General features: G+C 52.9%; 1 protein-coding gene across 1 annotated transcript in view; it reads left to right on the top strand.

The window, feature by feature from the left end:
- Cacna1s (calcium voltage-gated channel subunit alpha1 S) overlaps positions 1-17186 on the top strand; it is a 94881-nt gene extending 77695 nt beyond the window's left edge. The window contains 17 exon segments of the mRNA XM_037211376.1: positions 2916-2972; positions 3904-4032; positions 4246-4311; positions 4851-4942; positions 5525-5684; positions 6634-6761; positions 9218-9314; positions 9954-10056; positions 10842-10943; positions 11155-11279; positions 13216-13344; positions 14034-14284; positions 15409-15494; positions 15963-16054; positions 16309-16461; positions 16612-16761; positions 16764-17186. Coding sequence (XP_037067271.1) covers positions 2916-2972; positions 3904-4032; positions 4246-4311; positions 4851-4942; positions 5525-5684; positions 6634-6761; positions 9218-9314; positions 9954-10056; positions 10842-10943; positions 11155-11279; positions 13216-13344; positions 14034-14284; positions 15409-15494; positions 15963-16054; positions 16309-16461; positions 16612-16761; positions 16764-16895 — 2052 coding nt within the window. The 3' untranslated portion in view covers positions 16896-17186.
- Positions 17187-21590: the final 4404 nt, after the last annotated feature.

The following is a 21590-nucleotide window of genomic DNA, read 5'->3' as shown; positions in this document are numbered from 1 at the left end:
GATCTCGTGGAGTTCAAGGCCAGCGTGGTCTACAGAGCGAGATCCAGGACAGGCACCAAAGCTACGCAGAGAACCCTGTCTCGAAAAACCAAAAGAAAAGAAAGAACTCAGTGTCCAGCAGAGGTTGTCTGCGGCTGAGTTGGGGAGTGTAGGAGGTAGCAGTGGAGATGAGGAGGATAACATGTCCAGGCAGGAAACTTCTGGAGATATGTGGGAGAGGATGTGAAGAGGTCAGACATGCTGGGATGTCTCAATAGGTCCATACGGACATGCAGAGGGGAGAAGGGGGCCGGACAAGGCTGGGGAGGCTGTAACTTCATGAGCCCACTCACTTTATAGAACCCACTAAAGGTTTTGATCAAGTCATGGAAGGGTGAGCTCTCCACTTCTGAGATTTAATCTAATGACTAAAAAGCAGCTCTTCTCTAAGGATTCAGTCCGTTATGCCACTTACTAAACACTTACCGAATACCTATATGTGCCTTGTATGGGTGCTGGAGGCTCAGCAGGAAGAAAACTGTAGTGGGCAGCAGACAATAAATCAACCACATGATAGAATGCATGGTATAAATCAAAGTGGGTAAGGATGGAGCATGGAAGGAAATGAGAGGTGGTGTTAAGAGCGTATTGGAGCCGAGATCTGAATAGAGCAAAGGAGTGTCGCTATGACAGACACTGTTGGAAAGCAAAAGGAGAATGTGTGAAGGGCCTGTAGGAGGAGCGTGCCTGCTGGATACAGAGGCTAGCAGAAGCCTTGTACCCGGAATGGGCAGAACAGAGCTAACAAGCTGTGGTCAGATCTCTGAGATGGCGAAGAGCTCTTTGGAAGTGCAGACAAGCTCAGACATGAGATCTGACTGGATCACTGTGGCTGCCATGTTGAGCTTGTGCTAGGAGGACCAGGGCTGACCCATGGACAGCAGCCAGGAGGGCATGCAGCAGTCCACATGGCAGGGACAGAGAAGGTTTTGGCTGTAGGTGTGAGAGGTGGTCAACTTGGGGTGTATTTTGAAGGCTGAGCAAAAGGTGAGAGGAGGCTGAAGAAGCGATCCAAAGATCAGAAGCAGAATGCAAAAAAACAGTGTTTTCTTGGCTCATCACTGAGCCACACCCAGGAACCAGTAACAGGCAGAGGAAGCCAAGAGGAAGAAAAGAGAGGATATTCATCTATCTAAGTCACTCCAGCTGGGAGCAGCGAGATTCTACTCAAGTGATAGCTCATTCGAGGCAGGAGACTCATCATAGCAGGGCCTCCTTCTGAACTTCCTACCTCCTAGCCCAAAGCACCAAGTTGATGGGAAAGACAGATATCAACCCTGTAGATGCCTGAAAGGGGAGCCCAGCTGAAAAAAGCCTGAGTCTGTGAGGAAGGGGCCTTGGGTGGAGGCTCCAAAAGCCCAGCCCCAGGGAAAGTGGCACCTTCTGGGGACTTGGCTGCCAACACCAACTGTCTGTTGTACTAGGGAGGATCCTGGAACCCTGGTCACCTCATCACAAATGGTGACAGACAGTTCCATCTGCTCAGGCCTGGTAGGGGGTGGTCTCTGGGAAAAATCAGAGAGGTGGGGGAGGGAGAATAATGTGTAGTGTATATGTGCTGTGTGTTTTCATGCATGCTGTTTGCCAAGAAAACATGTTCTGTGGCCTGAGAGCCATACTTGTCCCAAGTAGCCTGAAGACAGAACTCAAAACAGCCAGAATAAACAGCTCCAATTCAAACAGTTACTTCTCAAAGTCTGAGACCCATGTGCCAGAGACCTTTCTCTTGGCTGTGGAGGATGTCATGGTCATACTTTGGTTTTCAGAAGTGGAAAATTTTTTCCCTTACCAGGAATATGTGATTGAGTCATGTTAAGGCTGATTTCCGTTCCTGACATACAAACTAGGGAAGGGCCTTGCCTGTCCGTCAGAATCGCAATGCCAGCCCCACCCACCCTGCCCTGTTCACGTGCACCTACCTCCTGGTCACTGAAAATGTAGCTGATGGCACTGAGGAACTAGTTTCTACTTTTATTTGGTTTTCATTGTAATTCAAATGGCCACTCATGGCGAGTGGCTACTGGTCAGACTACACAAGAACAGGGTTGTCATCCGGCTACACGTGAGACTGTCCTGGTGTGCACTGAAACCAGGTCTGTTCCATAGTCCCTAGCTTCGTTGGCCTGGTGAGTCCCAACAGTGGTACACGTACTGTATAACTCTCTAGATGAATCTGACATGCAGCCAGGATCGAGACCAGTGGTGCAGGGAGCCGAGTGCTGGGACCAATCTCCCTGCAGACGCACGGAAGCTCAATGATTGCTTCCCTCATTGACCCAGGGCTCCCAAGACGGGCATCTCATGAAATGTGGCCAAGGAAAAGATAGCCACTCCCATATACCCAACCACCGAGGAGCCAGGCCACTGAGATGCGAGCTTTGATCCTGGTCCCAGTCCTGAGCCGAGGGACACCTGGTGGGAGGAGGGGTCTCCAGTGTCCCCCACCCCCTGGAAGCTGGACCTCTGGGAGGGCATCAACCCTGGTTACAGGGGATGGGGGGGAAATCTACTCATAACTGTGAGCATGTATTTCCCAGTATGTCCTTAGCAAGGATGTTCCCTGGACCACATAACCCAGACCCAGGGAGAACCCAAGCCCTTGGCACCCATAGATGCGTCTCAAAGATGAGGTGGGACCTGTCTCTGTCCTTGCCCAGGCCTCTTGCCTCACGACTCCCTAGAGCTTCGTCCTCGCTCCCACCCACTCTCTGCCCCAACTGCAGCCACGTGGGGTCTCCATCCCTTGCCTGTCTTTTTCTCTCTTTTAACTCTCCTCGTGTCTGTCCTTTCTGACAGCTCTCTTCACCTCCCCCCCATGTGTTTCTCTCCCCTTTCTTCCCCTCCCCTCCCCTCCACCTCGTCTCTTTTCTCCACAGACTTTCCTGGCCTCCAGCGGGGGACTGTATTGCCTGGGTGGAGGCTGCGGGAATGTTGTAATTTTCAGGCCGCATGAGCCTGTTCGCCCTGCCCTGCAGCTTGCATGCTGAGCTGGCTGCATGGATCGCATGGGGTTCCTCTCCCTAGAGCAGGCCCAGTGAGGGTTGGGGTTTGGGCAGAGGTGGGGGGGCTCTGTGGTAGAATATGCATGGATGTAGTGGCTACCTTAGAGCCCTGAGGAATGGGCCGAGGATTCTCCCCATACCTTCTCTATAGATGAGGGCACAGGACCTCCGTGACAGTTTAGCGGGCACAGAGAACAGGGCCCACATTGGCACACAGGGAACAGGCCTAAGGCTGGTACAAGGGCAGGAGCTTGCCCAACTTACAACACTCAAGCGTAGGGTGGAGCAAGGGGGAGTGACCGTGCTGAGTGTCCGGCAAACAGCTTGGTAAAGCTACTGGACACTTCTGAAGACATTACGGGCCACCAGATACTCAGCTTAGTGCCGGTTTACGGAGTAGGAGAGATGAACAGGACGCCAGCAGTGGGCCTTGCTGCAGCCTCACCCCAGAAAGAATCCCTGCTCTGCTCCCAAGCACTGGCTTACTACATAGCTTGGACCCTACATCCAACCCTCTTGAGACACACGGCCCCAGAGCCCCGCATCCCAGGATGGTCCAAGGCTATGAGACAATAGGGACTGTGAAGTGGGACTGGAATCCTCCCACTATGAACATCACACACACACACACACACACACACACACACATACTTACACACATACACACACCTTACACACATACACACACACACTCACACCTTACACACATACACACACTCACACATACTTACACACACACTTACACACTTACACACCCACAAAAAAAACCACCCGCGCGTGCGTGCACTGCATTTCCTGCCTGCTCTGCCCCTTACCCTGGAGTGGCACCCCCAGACTGACCTCTGGGGCTGCTGCCCCGCAGGACCCAGATGAGAGCGCCCGCATCTCCAGTGCCTTCTTCCGCCTCTTCCGGGTCATGAGACTGATCAAGCTGCTGAGCCGGGCGGAGGGTGTACGCACCCTGCTGTGGACATTCATCAAGTCCTTCCAGGTGCGGGTGCCCAGCCCAACAGGCCAAGACCAGGGATCCAGGAAACTGACCCAGGGATGCCCCTAGCCCAGGGTGGGGTCCCAGAGTTCCAGAGCCAGGCAGGTCCCTGGTGAGCCAAGGGAGGGCAGGCTGCAGGACCCGGGGCTGTGGTTCTGTGGCCCTCGGAGCAGGCGGGTGAAACACTTAGCTGATGCTGCGTCCTCTTCCCCACAGGCCCTGCCGTACGTGGCCTTGCTCATTGTCATGCTCTTCTTCATCTACGCAGTCATCGGCATGCAGGTGAGAGGCGGGTGGGCCCAGGCCAAAGGGTGGGTCCTAGCTAAGCTGGAGGGTTTGTCTGTGGACCCAGAAAGACCTACCTACCATGCAGCTGAATACTCAACTTCCCTGTCTCCCACATCCCAGGAGCCAAGGGGTCAGCTCCAAGCTGAGAGAGGAGGTAGAATTGAACCCCAGATGCTCCGTGTTACGAGCCAGGGTGTAGCCCAGGAGAGACCCTGGTACGTGGTGCCCTTCAGGGAGCAGACCTGGCCTCTACAGCCTTAGCTGGAGGCCTTAGCCCAGAACCCCTCCCCCAGTCTTGACTCATCTAGTGCTTGCCGTAGAGAAATTGCCTTTTGTTTGGTGTGATAGGGAGAACGTTACAGGACCCAGGAAAGAATCCAGTGTGTTCGGCTTCCGATCCGACACGGTTCCAAGTGAAAGGCACCGGGGAGAAATAAGGGTGAGGGTAGGAAGCAGGTCACGCAGACGTGGCGGGAGACGACTGAAGAGACGAAGAGGTGCTTGCTTGTATCCTGGTTCTCTGTGCTTTGCAGATGTTCGGGAAGATCGCCATGGTGGACGGGACACAGATTAACCGGAACAACAACTTCCAGACTTTCCCTCAAGCTGTGTTGCTGCTCTTCAGGCACGAGTCGCTGGCGTTGCTGGGGTCCCCCTCTGCACTCCAGGGGTCCCCCCTCTGCACTCCAGGGGTTCCCCTCTGCACTCCAGGGGTCCCCCTCTGCACTCCTCCAAACAGCACCGGACCCACACAGGCCCTGCACTAGAGGAGTCCCCTGCCTAGCTTGATACCCAGTTGTCACCGTTACGAAAACCTTGCATTGATTTTTGGCACCGAATTCCTCCTGAATGGAACACTGCCTATTTTACCCAGCAGAAAGAGAGTTCAGAGGTCAAATGTCCCTCTCGAAAATTGCTGAGGCCTCAGTGACCCTTGACATTGATCGGTGACACTCACTTTTGCAGTGACGGTCGTCATGTGTAATAGCCACTCCACTCCAAAAAGGGTCTTTTCTGTGGCCCAGCTCTACTCTCGCCATGCATAAAGGTGGAGCAGAGGGGCTGCTGAGAAGAGGGGTCACTGTGACCAAGCCTGTAGGGATCCTACCCTGGGAGGAGCCTAGTTCTGTTCCCCGCTCCCGGCTGACGTTCCCCAGGACCAAGCACACGTATATAGGCCAATGCACAGCGTCTCTCCCCTGCTCAGGTGTGCCACAGGAGAAGCCTGGCAAGAGATCCTGCTGGCCTGCAGCTACGGGAAGCTGTGTGACCCAGAGTCAGACTACGCCCCGGGCGAGGAGTACACATGTGGCACCAACTTTGCCTACTACTACTTCATCAGCTTCTACATGCTCTGCGCCTTCCTGGTGAGAACGGGGTCGGCAGGCTCCAGCCAGGGCGGGGCTTATTTGAGGGGTGAGGTTGGGTGGTGTGGAGCCTATCACCTCCTACATGGGGACACCTCAGGGACACTGGAAACTGTTAGACAGTCCGTTATTCTGATCCTTTGGGGTGTCTGTGTTTTGTGAGATCTTTCTTGCTCCAGTCAGGCTGCGAGATGTTTTCACTGTGTGCAGGGCGAGCTTACTCTATAGAGTATGCACATCACGTGTGCAGTTTGTAATCAAGAGGACTGTGATGAGGCTGACTTCCAGTAGGGAGGCTCCCAGAGGGAGACATTTAACCCTAACTGTTCCTCAGCCCAGAAAGATGTTGAGTTAAAAGACAACTGACACTCTGGAAAGGAGTCAAGAGGTCCTGGTTCGGGTCAGAAACAGCATGAAGTCACTTGGTGCTGGCAGGGCTGTCTGTGAGGAAGGCATCCCCTGGGCCCCCTCATACGGGCGCTCCTTTTTCTTCCCTATATTCACCCCCAAACCTTTGGATGTCTAACGTTTGCCAGGCACAGAGACAGGTGAGGAGGTAGGAACCGTGAACAAGACCCAGCCCTGGCTCTGACGGAGGGAGTCTGTATGTGAGCAAGCCTGGCAATTCAGAGGACCCCCAGGGTAGACAGGAAAAGGCTGGCGTGGTGAGAGGGCCATGGCCAGGCCAGAAGAGGCAGAATAGCTCTCAGAAATCAGAATGGCTCCCCAAGAGGTGCCCTACCTTGGTTTTAGCGAATGGTCACAAGCACCTGGGCAGAGCTCATGCGGGGCAAGGACGGAAGTTCAGCCTCGCTTGTGTGTGGGATGTGGAGTGTGCCGGAGGCCTGGCATGAGGAAGAAGCCCATGCCTAGTCTGGTCCTGTCCCCCACCCCGACACCAGTCACTGCCTCACCTGCCTGTGCTGTGGGAACCTGTATCTTTTTGCAGATCATTAACCTCTTCGTGGCTGTCATCATGGACAACTTTGACTACCTCACAAGGGACTGGTCCATTCTGGGCCCTCACCACCTGGATGAGTTCAAGGCCATCTGGGCCGAGTATGACCCGGAGGCTAAGTGAGTCTTTGTGGGCCGTGCTGGGTGCTTATCAAACTGCCCACCCTTTCATCCTAGCATTCCCTTTAAGGGAGTCTATCTGTTCTCCCTTCATCCACCCAAGGTTCCATGGCATGTCTCAGAGTTGGAAGGGATTCCCTCTGAGGAGAAACCCCCTGACTTTCTGAGGAAATGCTCACCAAGCTTCTAGTGTCTACTTAGTACTTGGGAGTGAGGAGTGAGGAGGCTCTCAATACCTCACCAGGCACTCCAGGCCTGGCTGCTCACTCTGGGCTCTGCTCACCGGCTGTATTGGAGATCGATTACAATGCAGAGTCCCAGGCCCCACTCAGGCTGTCTGAGTTAGAGTCCTCATTACCCTTAGCCTGCTCCTCAGGCCATCTGCCTGCACCTTAAAGCCTGGGGGGAGGGCACTTCTCTCTTACTTCTCTTGATAGAAGAAGTAGTAAGATCACGTTTGCTAAATGTGTCCCAGTTATCAGGTTTAAATACTACATGTATTGGCTCATCCAGTTCTTCCGACAACCTAAGGCACATGTCCTCTGGTCACCGTGGTCTCACAAATGAGCACATTGAGGTGCAGAGACATTAAGTTGTCCTGCGTCCCACAGTAAGTGACGGCACCAAAATTCAAGGCGAGTCTGTCCAAGTCCTTGGCAACTGTCCTCTAAAATACTTCCAACGGGAACATTAAAGACTACTGAGGGGAGGGGGGCGCTGGAGAGATGGCTCAGTGGTTAGGAGCACTGGCTGTTCTTCCAGAGGACCCAAGTTTGGTTCCCAGCAACCATGTCAGATGACCCACAACGGTCTGTAACTCTAGCTCCAAGAGATCAGTCGTCTCTCCTGACCTCCATGGGTACCTGAACACTCATAGTATTCACTCACACAGACAGGCAGGCAGACAGACAGACAGACAGACAGACACACAAACACACACACACACACACACACACACACACACACACACACACTTTTTTTTTAATTTACTTGCTTCTATCACTACCCCACAGTACTAACTTGAGCCTGGGAGCTGGGATGTAGCTCAGTGATAGATGCTTGCTGGTCATGTGAGAGACCATGGGCTCAATCCCAAGTATGCATATGTGTGTGTGTGTGTGTGTGTGTGTGTGTGTGTGTGTGTGTGTTTGTATGTGTGCATACTCAGCACCTAGGATACAAACAATGTGGGGGTCTCTGCAAATGCCGAGGCCAGCAGAGTATCGATCTGTGTGAGGCAAGACAGAAATCCAGTTCAACACGACTCAGTAGCTGGTATTGGTTCTAACTTTAGAGTCTGACACCAGGCAGTTTATTTTAGCCATATTTAAATACAGTACAATTTGGAAAAAAGTTTCCTAGTGTAACACAATCCTGTGTGCACAGTAAAGCATAATTACATCGAACCTCTTCTCAAAGTCCACATCACTTCTTCCACGAAGATGGGGTCTATAGACAGGCTGCATGTGCTATCTTAAAGGTCTAGGGGGAGATCTGGGCAGATCAGACAGATAGCGCAGAGGTCATCTAGACTATTGGTCACCTTCAGTCCTGGTTGTGGGAGTTTGGAGGTGCCAGGTCTGGCCTGGCCCTACAGATACTACGAGGGTCACCTAGGCTATCAGCCACCTCCATTCCCAGCCTTCTGGGCAGAAAACAAGTTGTACATCTTTTTCTTTGAAAAGACCCTGTGTGCTTAACATCCCTGGTTTCTTAGTGCTTATCTGGGAACACAAGGACCTCTGTGCTCCCAACAAGACAGAAGTCTCATTTCTTTCCCAGCCAGCTCTGAGGACAAGGCAGTCCATAAAACATCCCAAATGAACGCTCCTAGAGCAGCCCTCCATTACTGCCAGGGCCTTGGGCATGTACTCACCTGACCTTCCTGGTTGCTCTCTTTGGGGCCTATTCTGGAGGTCATGGTCACACTGCAGTTGTGTTCCCAGCTCTGGAGGGGTCTCTGAAGTGGGCCGCCACTCCCTTGATTTATTAGTACAACCCCAGAGTCGCCCCCCCCCCACTTTCAGCTTGACCAAAACCTAAGGATGGCCTTAACATGAAGGAAGTGAAATCCAGATCCCTTGCACTAGAGGATAGCTCCCTGAAAGAAAGCATGTATCTGCCCACAATGGAGAACCCCATTCTGTAGTGGGCACCCCTGAACCCAAACCTCCTCTCTTCTTTTGAAAGGCTATGGGGGGGGGCATCTGAGAAGAGTCGAGGGAGGCAGAGGCAGGAATGAATATGACCGAAACACAGTGTATGAAATTTACAAAGAACTACTAAAATGTATTTAAAATAATACACTAGGCTCCCGGGTCTTTTAAACGAGCTTTAAAACCAGGAAATGTTCCTGGCCCCCTGACTTCCTTCCCTCCTTTCTCACTCTCTGAGTCGAGAGCAGGGGTGCTCTGGGTGACGTTCCTGGATCTACCAGTCTGTGTGTCCTCCCGCAGGGGCAGAATCAAGCACCTGGATGTGGTGACCCTGCTGAGGAGGATCCAGCCCCCTCTGGGCTTCGGGAAGTTCTGCCCACACAGGGTAGCATGTAAGGTAATCTGCGAGGCGAAGCAACTGTGGCTCAGGGGATCCAAATCAACAGGTGCTGTGGCGCTAGGTGGCCAGAGAGAGCCTGCTAGGAGGAGGCATCTTACAGCAGTGATTTCCCGGATCACTACATCAGTCAGATGATCACCGCCATAACAAATAACTGAGAGAGAGAAAAGGGGCCATTTTAGTTCCCAGTTTGGGGATTCCAATCCATAGATCAGGTAAACTCACTGCATTTAGGCCTCTGGTTGGAGGGGTTGGCGCCACATACCATGGTAAGAACCACGGTGGAGCAAACCTGCTCATCTCATGGCCAAGACCCAAAGAGAAAAGAAACCCTGCTCCTCAGTGACCCAAAGCTGCCCCCCCTCCGCGGCCCACCCTTTACAGTTTATACCATCTCCCAGCAGCACCACCCTAGGGTGCAAACCTGTAACACACGGGCCATGGTAGACATTCCAGGTTCTACAGCAGTTTCCAAGTCCCTCGCTGCTGACCTCAGGTCTCATGGATGCACCCTAGTCAGCCCAACACAGCAGCCCTTATAACCATCCCTTCCCATGCCACCCGGGTGAGGATGACCTGATGAGCTGGGCCTGGTCCCAGTACATCAGTGAGTCCTCCCTCTCCGTCTGTGCACAGAGGCTGGTGGGCATGAACATGCCCCTGAACAGCGACGGCACAGTCACCTTCAATGCCACGCTCTTCGCCCTGGTACGCACAGCCCTCAAGATCAAGACAGAAGGTGAGAGCCCGCTCACGGATGCCCCTTTCTCTTCGAGGGTGGGTTCTGACACAGATTCCCAGAAATGTGGACAGAAGGAAGCCAGGCCACGGTCACCAGCTGCTCGTGCCCTTCAGGTCTTGCAGGGAGACTGAGGCTGCTCTGCCTGGCAAGCTCACTAAGGTTCTGTCTCAGGTTCCTCAGCTCTGTCAGGCCCTGAGGCATGACGGTGATCACTCAGGGCTGGGGTCCCCCCTGAGTGGTTCCAGGCGCGACAGAGGGAGAACTCAGTCCTGGGCAGGCATGAGAGCCCATACTTAATTCCACTAAACCTCTAAGCCCCTAAACCTGGAATACAGACACGGGAGGAGCAGGGTTAAAAGCAGGGTTGAGGCAGAGTTCCAGGGCCTTTGGGGCCATCCCCCTATCTGAGGCGGCCATGGGCAGACAAGAAGAGGGAAGCCAGCATTCAGGAAGGAGCAAGTCAGGGTAGCAGGAGGGCTGCTTGGGGACCGCGGGACAGGCTAGAGTATGCAGAGACTTGGCGTTTTGACAGAGAGAAAGAGAAATGATGCCCTACCAAATTAACCAGTCTGACCATTGTGAGCCAAGACCTATGGGGAGTAAAGTCCAGCACCCAGGAGTCGGGCTGCTGGCCCCCTGCCCCCATCCCATTGTCAGGACAGAGCACAGCAGCTACCCCAAAAGAACACTGAACGTGCAGAACTAACGGCAGGCAGCTGGGGAAACTTGGTCAAGTCCGGCCACTTCAGGGCCGCGCCTACCTTTCTCATGCCCTGCCCCAGGCAACTTCGAGCAAGCTAATGAGGAGCTGAGAGCCATCATCAAAAAGATCTGGAAAAGAACCAGCATGAAGCTCCTGGATCAAGTTATTCCTCCAATAGGAGGTGAGTGCTGCCGGGGAGACCAGAGTCTAGGGCAGACACAGGACGGCTGAGACTATGCATCTAACAGGGCATCCATTCAGGGCGGAAGGCGCCCGTTCACCACCTCAGCAGGATGGACCGAGCACCTGAGCCCGGGGCCCCTCAGCTTTCCCTTCCGAATCCCAGTGAGACTCCCACTGGCCTTCACTACCTCCCTTTTGGCCGTCTACAGATGACGAGGTGACGGTGGGGAAGTTCTATGCCACATTCCTCATCCAGGAACACTTCCGGAAGTTCATGAAGCGCCAGGAGGAATATTATGGGTATCGACCGAAAAAGGACACGGTTCAGATACAGGTAAGCCCGCCTAGGCGGGTTCCTAGGGACATCCCTGCCGAACTAAGTTCTTCTCTGGTCCATCTTCAACCGTCAGAGATGGAAGCAAAGAGAAGGGACCTGGATGAACAGAATGAGAAGATAGTTCCGGGCTGGAGGGATAGATCAGCCATGAAAGGCTAGCCTCACCGGGGGTGGGGTGGGGTGGGGTGGGGGCGCACGCCTTTAATCCCAGCACTCGGGAGGCAGAGCCAGGTGGGTCTCTGTGAGTTCGAGGCCAGCCTGCGCTACCAAGTGAGCTCTGGGAAAGGCGCAAAGCTACACAGAGAAACCCTGTCTCGAAAAAAAAAAAAAAAAAAAAAAAAAAAAAAGCTAGGCTCACAACCAAGAACATAAGAGAAGATAGTTCAGTTCTGACCATGATGGAGGGTGTTTTGGCCTCAGAAATAGATCTGGGAGCTCCTCATCTCTCATTGACTAGACCAAAGAAAATCTGATTTCTTCAAAAGAGAGACCTCTAGTCAGAGCAGTGGTTTCCAAAGAAACAGACCCTGCCCCACCAGGGGTCTGCTCCGCTGAGTCTGAGAAGAAATGTTTAGAACTGTTTGTTTTATCTCATTGGGCTTTTGACTGCTTTTTCTGTGTTCATTGTAATGCCCATGATTCAAAAATTCCAAAGTAGACATGTAGGACTGGAGAGATGGCTCAGAGGTTAACAGAACTTGCTGCTCCAAAGGTGGACCCAAGTTCAGTTCCCTGCACCTGCATGGCTCACAACCACCTGTAACTCCAGTTCCAGAAGATCTGATGCCCCCTTCTGGCCTCTTTGGGCACTACACACACATGCACAGAAATAATACAAAGGCAAAACACCCATATGCATAAAGTTAAAATAAATAAGTCTTTAAAAACAAAATGCACACACATCTGGGCCATATGTTCAATAATGTATTTGAATTGCCATGGTGGTTTTGAAATAACTTTATACTTTACACAATTGCAATGTTTTCTATGAGCCATTTGAGAATAACTCTCACATGACACTCCATCGGCTCAGAATACTTTAGTGTGAATTTCCAGAAAGCGTGGCATTGCCCTACATAATTCTCCCACACAGCCACAATGCAACCACTGAAACTGGGAAGTGAGTGTTGATACATAACTGTACTCTACCCCTCACCTCCTTCAAGGTTTACTGCTGCCCTAATGATGTCCTTCACAGGAAAAGTATCCAACTCAGAATCATACACCTTGCATGCACGCCATCTTGCCTTGGCATCTTGCTTTCTGGAATCACTTGGCAGTCTTTCCTTAATGTGGCCTTTGGCCCTTTTGAGGACACAGGCCACGTTGTCCCTCTGGTTGGGTTGGTCTGATGTTCCCTCACACTAGATAGAAAATGTGCATTTGGGGTAAGAATGTCCCAGACATGATACTGTGTCCTCTTTGAAATTATCAGGTGACACTCATTTTGATGTGTTCTATTAGTTGTGATATGAAGTTTCTTTTTTTTTCCATTTTTCTTTATTAAATTTTTTTTTTCTGGAGCTGAGGACCGAACCCAGGGCCTTGTGCTTGCTAGGCAAGCGCTCTACCACTGAGCTAAATCTCCAAACCCATTAAGAAATTTTCTACTCACTCTACATACCACCCACAGATCCTACCTCCTCCCATGATATGAAGTTTCATTGACCAAAAAAACACATCCCAATAAAGAAAGGCTTGGATGGGAGGGGTACAAAGTCTCTACCCCTTAGAGACTTTTCAGAATGCAGGCTATCTCACCCAGGCCACAGCAGGACCACAGGGGCCTCATAGTCCTGTGATATTGACCCAGGATGGAGAACAGGTTTCAGAAGGGCTATGGTTGCAGGGGTTCAGAACAGGTGGGGCCAGGGAAGGCATTTCTGGTCTCCACTCCTGAACTGCGGGTCATCTGTCCCTTCACCATCCCTAGGCTGGATTGCGGACCATAGAGGAAGAGGCAGCTCCTGAGATCCACCGCGCCATCTCAGGAGACCTGACAGCAGAGGAGGAGCTGGAGAGAGCCATGGTGGAGGCTGCCATGGAGGAGGGGATATTCCGGGTGAGTGAGGGCCATGACTCACTTTTGAGGGACCAGACATAGTAAGTAGCAATAAAGAGAAGGACTAGAAGCCAGGCTGCACAGGAGATGAGGATACCACCTACACCTTGCCACCCACATCTTTTGGGGCTCAGAATCTATGACCCAAAAGTATTAAATATGATACACCCTTTCTGACATTATTCACAAATTCTTACCTAATTCCATTTCCTGAGGATCTGTTTCTACTCAGGCTAGTTCCTGATTCTTACTTCTGTGGAGAGTTGCGACCCATTGGATCTTGAAGATTCTCCTTGGATACCCCATTAAACTCTATTAGGTTTTCACAAAATGGTGTCCCAAAGAGATGACGTGCAATGTCCCGTATCACCTGATTAGAGGGGAGCTGGAACACAGTTCTGCAGACTCCCAGTTCAGTGTGCCTTGTGTTCATGGGTGTGCTACCCGTATGGTTCCTTACGTGCATCCTGTCTGTCCATCAAATTTAGACTTTGCTGAGGGTGGTGACCATGTTCCAGTATCACCTTTCAGTCCATTTTCTTCTGGCCTTACAGATTCATCTCCCAATGCCACTGCTTTCTCCTAGCACCATCACCCCCGGGTGACAGCCGACCCTCAACCCCCATGTGCTCCGTATCCTCATACCCAGTCACTGCTTTCAGTATTCCCACTCTCCCCCTTGCCTCTAGAGGACCGGAGGCTTGTTTGGTCAAGTGGACAACTTCCTGGAAAGGACCAACTCCCTGCCCCCTGTCATGGCCAACCAGAGACCCCTCCAGTTTGCTGAGATAGAGATGGAAGAACTGGAGTCACCCGTCTTCTTGGAGGACTTCCCTCATAACCCAGGCACCCATCCTCTGGCTCGCGCCAATACCAACAATGCCAATGCCAATGTTGCCTGTGGCAACAGCAACCATGGAAACAGTCCAGTGTTTTCCAGGTAACAGTGGTAACTTCCAACTGTGGGTATACGCATTCTGAGATAGGCTTGAGTGGAAAGGAGGCACCATGAAGTGTGTAGACTGTCCTTTGTTTTCTGTGTGCCCTTGGGGACCACTCTGCACCCCCGAACACAAGAGGCAAACCTGGACTGAAGAGGCGTCTGTGGCCAGCAGGGGGCAGCCTCTTGTCAGCGTTGACCGCAAACCTGAGCCAGCCTTCCTGTGGTTCTCAGTAGGGAGGCGCTGAAATGTATTGGTCACACAGTCATGTTTAGTAAAGGGCCTCCAGCAGCCGCACAGACGGTAGGAAATTCTGGGCGATAAGGTCAGTTGCTGGATTTGGGCAGTTCCCATCTCACTAATCCCAGACTGTGATGGAAATGTCATAAAATACAACCAGGTGGGGGCAGAGGCGCTTCGCCATCCTAACACAGGGACTGGGTTCTCAGCGGGGCGTCTGCTGGGGGGGGGGCAGGCCAGCTGAGTGGCGGTCTCTTTGGGGAGGACAGGGCAGGCACCAACTGGGCAGCTACTTCCCCTGGTCAGGCCTGCCCACACCTCACTCCAATCCAAAGAGGCCTCTTGAGTGCAGCCCAGAATGCTCGACCCACGTCTTTGGGTCAGTCACCATGGTGCTAGGTAGTGTGGACACACGGAAGCATCGGACCTGGCCTCTGTTTTCAGAGTGTGTGTTGTGTGGTATGATTGAGACCAATTAGGACCAATTAGCAAATACAGAAGAGTTACCGAGGTCCATAGGCTGGCCCAGAGTGATTCTCGGGTTCAGTTGCACAGGAGAAATATCTGGGAGCTTTCAGACCTGCCAGTGTCTACGGTGGGTCACACACAGTGGTCTTCACAGCTTGCCAAGTGAGCCCATGTGTAGTCAGTGTTGAGAATTAGCATCTTAAGAGTGCTAAGGTGATACAGAATGTGAGAAGGATAGGGGAGCATTGAGCAAGAGTGGAGGCAGCCATGAGTTTGGCTTGCTCCCCCAGAGTCAAGGACAGATAGAGTCAAGCGCTGGCAGAATCAGCCCTGGAGTGAAGGCCACTTGCAGTCTGCCAGGATGCTCACTGGTACCTCAGTGAAAGGGTCCCAGCCTGCTCTGCTTCTATTCCAGCATCCGCTACGAAAGGGAGTTCCTGGAAGAGGCAGACACACCTGCTCCCAGAGAAGGACCCTTCAGTCAGCCCTGCAGGGGCTCTGGTCAGTCCCTTCGGTGACTAAGAAGCTGGGCCTTCTCCTGGGGGTGGTGGTGAGGGTGCCCTCTTTCCTTAGAGCCTGGGAGAGCCACTTGGCACGTTTATGATGGGATGGGCACTAGCTGAGCCCTGGGAGGGAGAGCGTTATTACCAGTCTGAGGGAGGCTCCAAAATGCTGGAGCGCAGTAGCAATCGGGCTACTTCCCTGCCCTCCCACACACTGTAACATGCATGCACATAGCCACACTGAAGAAGAGCTTGCTGTTGAGTCTGGCCCTCGGCCTCTTCCAGACCGTAAGGACAAGGCACTGGGCAAGGAGAGCTGGGCCACTTCTGCCTGACCTGGAGCTGGTTAGGCTTCACCATGTGTCTTTCTTCTAGACTACCTTCCGAAGCTGGCCAAGAAAGGCTCTGATGACTCAGCCCACCAGGAGTCAGCAGCCCCACTGACCTTACCTTGCCTTGTCCACAGGACCTCACAGCAAGTCCCATGAGGACAAATCGAAAGGACTGATGACCCAGAGAGAGATGCCTGGAGGCCAGGTGCCTCCTTCCCCGTGCCAGGTACCAAAGGCAAAGGCCTGGGAGGATGTGCCAATAGACGCCACCTGGCCTGACGTTAGGAGTGGGGCTCTGGCAGAGGAAAGGCCTTGTAGGTAGCAGTCCGTCCATCACAGAAGGATTCTGTGTTCCTGCATCCTCCCCAGGCTGTAGGTCTTGGTTGAGACTCCCTTGGATGAGCTGTGGGCTCCGGTATATCAGTTGGCTCTAGTGCATCTCTTTGGGGGGGAATCTTTGCTTCTGTGTGTTTGGAACAGTTCCTCCAGGCAGAGCCTCCTGTGCGGGAGGAGAGTGTGGGCTCCGTGCCAAGGTCTCTGGAAACACCCCACAGCAGGAACTTCGAGGAGAGCGCTCCCAGGAACTCAGCTGGCAGGTGCACAGCTCCAGCTACTGCCTTCCTGATCCAGGAGGTGAGGTGGGGCTGGGACAGAGCAGCAGGCCACAAACGAGGGGTGACCTGGCGTCATTCTGTCATGGGGAGAGGGTAGGCGCAACCGTGGAGGGCCCCAGAAGTCAGTTCTCTTGGAAGACCCACCCAAGTCTCCTTCTCCTCCCTGCAGGCTCTGGTTCAAGGAGGACTAGACTCCTTAGCAGCAGATGCTAACTTCGTCATGGCAACAGGCCAGGCCCTGGCGGATGCCTGCCAGATGGAACCAGAGGAAGTAGAGGTGGCAGCAGCCGAGCTACTGAAGCGAGAATCCCCAGAGGGCAGGGCCATGCCCTGGGAGGCTTGAGCCTCAGGTCCTCCCTGGGCAGTCCAAACCAGCACCGGGACTCTCAGAATGCACTTATTCCTCCCAGGTGTGAGGCCTACCCAGAATGCCACAGCTTAGAACTGCCATGACCAAGGGCCAGAAGGCGCTGGAAGGGAGAAGGGCTAGCCCAGGCCAGCAGCCTCCCCTCCCTCAGTAGCCAGCTGTGTGGACTGAGCAGCAGTGGTCAGGAACCACCTCAACCAGGCAGGAGGCCATAGACGGGCAGGTCGGGCCCTTCTCCTCACCAGCCAGAAGCAGGATCTGGCAGAGCTCCTGACGTCATTCACAAAGGCCTGATCGGCGACAGAGTCCGTCTGTCACAAAGGCCACTCCAACCAGCTGGACATTAAAGTCTCCAGGCCTGACACGGGCACCAGCCTCCTGCTTGTCTTTGATTATTATTATTATTATTATTACTATTATTATTATTATTATTATTATTCGTTAAGGACATTCTGGACTCCCTCTACCCTCTTCCTCAGAACGCCTGGGCCTTGCAGAAGACTACCAGGCCCTCTCCACTTTCCCTCTGATGGTATTAGAAGCAGTGCCACACCCCTGGTTACACCACGGCCAACCTTTTTCGAAGCTGCGGCCCTGTGACTTTGGCCAGAGTCCGTTGCCAACGCCAAGGCCAGTCTCAGAGGCAGCGGTTTATGGCTGTGGTTATCACAGATTTGTGTTTCCATGGCTCCCCTTCCATACCACCCAACAATAACTCAACAGCTGCTGTCTACCAGCCCGATGCCTCCTGGGCACCCTTTCCAACCGCCAGCATCTCCTGCCGAGGGCTTCCCCTGCATTTGGAAGGCGCTTTCCCACCAAGGCCACTCACTTCTCACCATAGCCACAGTCGAGATGAGAAAATGGAAGTGTGGCAGGATAACAAGACAGACCTGTAGTGGATAGCTAAAGCAAGGCGAAGATGGAGCTGCCCTGCGGTGTCCTTTCCCCTTCACGGGGCACTCTTTCCTTCTGCCCATGCCTTCCTCCAGTGTGGGCCAAGTGCCTGCTCCATGGCTGTTGCTGTGGTAACAAGGCTGGCCTGCTGTGCAGCCTCCTGGTGAACCCCCTCCCACCACCCCAGCCACCCCCACCACCCCATCCCCGCCATCCTCACCCCCAGTGGGCTTCTGAGTTTCTGGGGCCTGCCCCACGATGCACATAGCACAGGGCAGGGGTGACGCTTAGTGACCTGTGCATCCGGGCCCCAGCCCCAGCTAGGCCCCAAAGCTTCCTGATGCCCTGACAGTCCAGCAGTTTCAACTCCCCGCTTTCCTCCTGATGCTTGGTCAGTGAAGCAGTTTCAACTCCCCCCACCCCCTTCCCTCAAACCCCAGCACCAAGAGCTTGCCTTGTCCACCTCACTGATGAGCAGACGCCCCAGGTCCTGCCCTCAGTTCTTACAGCTGCACTGATCTACCTACCCCCCCCCCCTTTCTTCTTGCCCTAGTAAAAACTGCGTCTTTGCTCCAGGCAAATCCTTTTTCCGCCCCAGCCATTCCACACTCGCCCTGTCTCTGCACTGGGTCCTATTTGTATCGTCTTCCAAGTGTGGCTCGGATCTCCCAGACACCACCCTCTCCTGGGTGAGGCTCCTGCTCACCCAAAAGGGGCCATAGTTACCCATGAGCTCCAGTGTGCCTCTCTCTCTAGAATCTCCCTGAGCCCTCTACCTCACTGGCCTCAAACCATCCTTCAGACCCCTGTTTCGCTGCCATTTCCCTGGACACTGCCAAACTGTTTAGAGCCTGGCTCCCAAGTGTCGACAACTATCTTTCCCGTTCCAGAAGGGATCGCAGCCTCGCTGTATCTGCATTTTACCCCAGCCAGAGGCTAAGTTTCCCGAAAGCTGGAGCTGTGTCCACCTTGTTCACAGCTACCCCTCCAGGGCCCAGCACTCTACTGTCCACCGGTGGTGGACGCTGCTTGTTAACTAGCTGTTACTAAGAGTCAGAAAGTAGAGATGCTACCTGCTCAGGTCAGCAGCTCGGCCACCTTGGCTATCCATCTAAGCTAGGGGCAGGTGAGAGGGGGAAAAAAAAAACAACTCTGTCTTATCAGGCATGGTGGCTCACTTTAATCCCAGCACTCGTTAGGCAGAGGCAGATGACTCTCCTGTGTAAGTTCAAGCGCAGCCTAGAGTGAGTTTTGGGATTCTGTCTTAAAAAAAAAAAAAAAAAAAAAAAAAAAACTCTGTCTCCAAATGTTCCAGGCTGCATTGCGCACTGTAGCCTCCTAACCCACCCACGGGTGCTTACCCTGTCTCCCATGTGTCCAGTGAGGTAAGCTGCAGCCTACATAAACATGCTTCTTTTGCCATAAAATACTATCAAAAGGTGCTGTGCTCAGAGGAAGGAGCTGGGTATCTTGAACAGCACCTATGACATACAGAACACTAACTACGTAACAGGTCTTGCCTCAGTAGTTTTGCTTATGTATTCATATATTTAGTCTTCTTAGCAATCAAAAAAAAAGATATCATTATCTTCATTTCGCAACCACGACACAGAGCGGGACATTAGCTATGTCTGTGCACCTAACAAGAGGCCACAAAAGGAACTAAACCTGGGCAGTTTGGAGTCCTATTCACTTCCTTAACTGACACACTATTTGTCAAAGCTACGCTCTCCTCCTAGGCTGACTGACAGATACAAATGTACGCATGGGCTCTGAGAAACTAGTTCTTCATGTGTTTGAAAAGTTCGAGCAATTTCCTCCCCGATACGCACGTATCTAATTCATCGTGGGCAGGTCCCATCGTCTGCCCAGCTTCGGTTTACCTAATGAGTGCTTTTCTAACAGGGCAGCCAGACTGCTCAAATAAAGCCCGTGAGGAAAGGAGGGTGGCGGAAGGGAGCTGAGGAGTGGGCAGGTTGCGGAGGAGACAGATGTCCCCTCAGAAGGGCCACCTAACAGTACCATGGGGGCGGGTGGGTCTCCCTTCTGGCACTGGGCGGCACCAGTGTCTGCAAGGCCCCTCTCTTGGCTCCTGACAATTCTATGCAGATTTGGAACCCAGCTGCTGGGTGGGGACTGTGCCAGAAGGGGCAGGAGTGCCCCTGGTAGAAGGGATGGGCACAAGATGAATACAAAGACTGTAGAGATGAGGAGAGCCGCTTCCATCTGGAAGGTGCAAAGCTCAGACAGAGCTTCCCTGGAAAGGCCAGGAAAAAGTGGGCCCAAGTCCCATCCCATCAAAGCCAGGAGAATGTCGGGCTCCGGCCCAGGGGCTTCATAGGGCCTGCTCCTGACAGGGCTGCCCTTACAGGATTTCTTTATTTGTTGCGGTGTTAGGAGTTGAATCCAGGGCCTTGTACATGTTAAGAAAGTGTTCTGCCACTGAACCACGTGCCAGTCCATTACCAGATGTTTGCAAAGGGGAGAAAGGGTGTCCCTGCTGTTGTTAAAGCAACCCTGGGATCCAGATTCCAAGAGAACTGGGTCATATCCCCTGACCGTGCTCTGTCACAGGAGGGCCAGGGGTCTCACATTGCTCTTTAAGTCTATGCCTGCTCAACCTTAGGGTATAGATGTGACCGTGTGAGGGCCTGTGTCCTAGTTAGGGTTCCCATTGCTGTGATGGAACACCAGGGCCAAAGCAACTTGGGGAGGAAAGGGTTTGTTTGGCTTCTGCTTCCACATCACCTCCAAATCATCCTTAATGGCAGTCAGGACAGAAACTCACACAGGGCAGGAACCTGGAGGCAGGAGCTGATGCAGAGGCCACGGAGGGATGCTGCTGACCGGGTTGCCCCGCCCTGGTTTTTGGTAATAAGTAGTCGTTTTTGGGTTTGTTTTTTTTTTTTTTCTATCAGATGCTGGGTGTGAAGGCCAGATCTCTCAGATGGGAGAAGCTGACTTGAAGGGGACCATCCTGAGCTTTTAGGGGAAGCTGAGCAGGGATGGCCCGCTTCAGCACCAGGCTAGTTCCCTTACAGGTCCTCAGAGCTCTCATGACCATCTTGGATATATGTGTGTTGAGGCTGACTCCTGATTCAGAGCAATGTCGGAGACTTTGATCCACCTGGTGCTTCACAGAGTGGTCCCTGCTCTCCTGGCATCTCTGATCCCAGTCACATGGGCCTCCTGCCTCGGGGCTGACAGTTCAAGAATGCTAAGTGACACCCTCTCCACAGAATGCTCTGGATCCAGGCCTTTGTCACAAAGCCATTTACACCTCTTCTGACTCCCCAAAATGGCTTGGATGGGAGCTCACCAAGATCGGCATCCTGCACAAAGCATTCTGATTGTTCTGTTTGGATTCGATTTTTGAGACAAGGTCTGGCTGTGCTGCGCTTCCCGGCTTCGAACTCAAGTCTCCTGAGAGCTGGGTTGCTGGCATGTTCCTGGCTCCCAGTCTCTTCTAAGTGGGGGAAGGCAAAGACTCAGAGTAACAACAGGAGATTTGATGTTAACCAAGGCCTGCCCCCAGCACCCACCTGTCCTCTTGGCTAGCACAAGGGTCCCCCACATCAACCCAGGAGTGGCAAGCTGGGTCACAGGGGATAGGTCTCTTCCTCTTGGCTTTTTTTTTTTTTTTTTTTTGAGACAGGGTTTCTCTGTGTAGCCCCGGCTGTCCTAGAACTCACTCTGTAAACCAGGCTGGCCTTGAACTCAGAGATCTGCCTGCCTTTGTCTCTCGGGTGCTGGGATTGAAGGCGTGCACCACCACCTAGCCCTCTGGGCTTTTTCTAATTTTGGTTATGACTTATGAAGTCTTTGCTCCACCCAGTCTGAGCCTTTCATTTGGATCCTCCAACTTATTTTGGAGATTACAGAGA

This window comes from Peromyscus leucopus, chromosome 15 (genome assembly GCF_004664715.2).
Source record: "Peromyscus leucopus breed LL Stock chromosome 15, UCI_PerLeu_2.1, whole genome shotgun sequence".
NCBI lineage: Eukaryota > Metazoa > Chordata > Mammalia > Rodentia > Cricetidae > Peromyscus > Peromyscus leucopus.
Note: the sequence above shows the minus strand (reverse complement) of the source record. Positions and strands in the feature narration are given on the sequence as shown.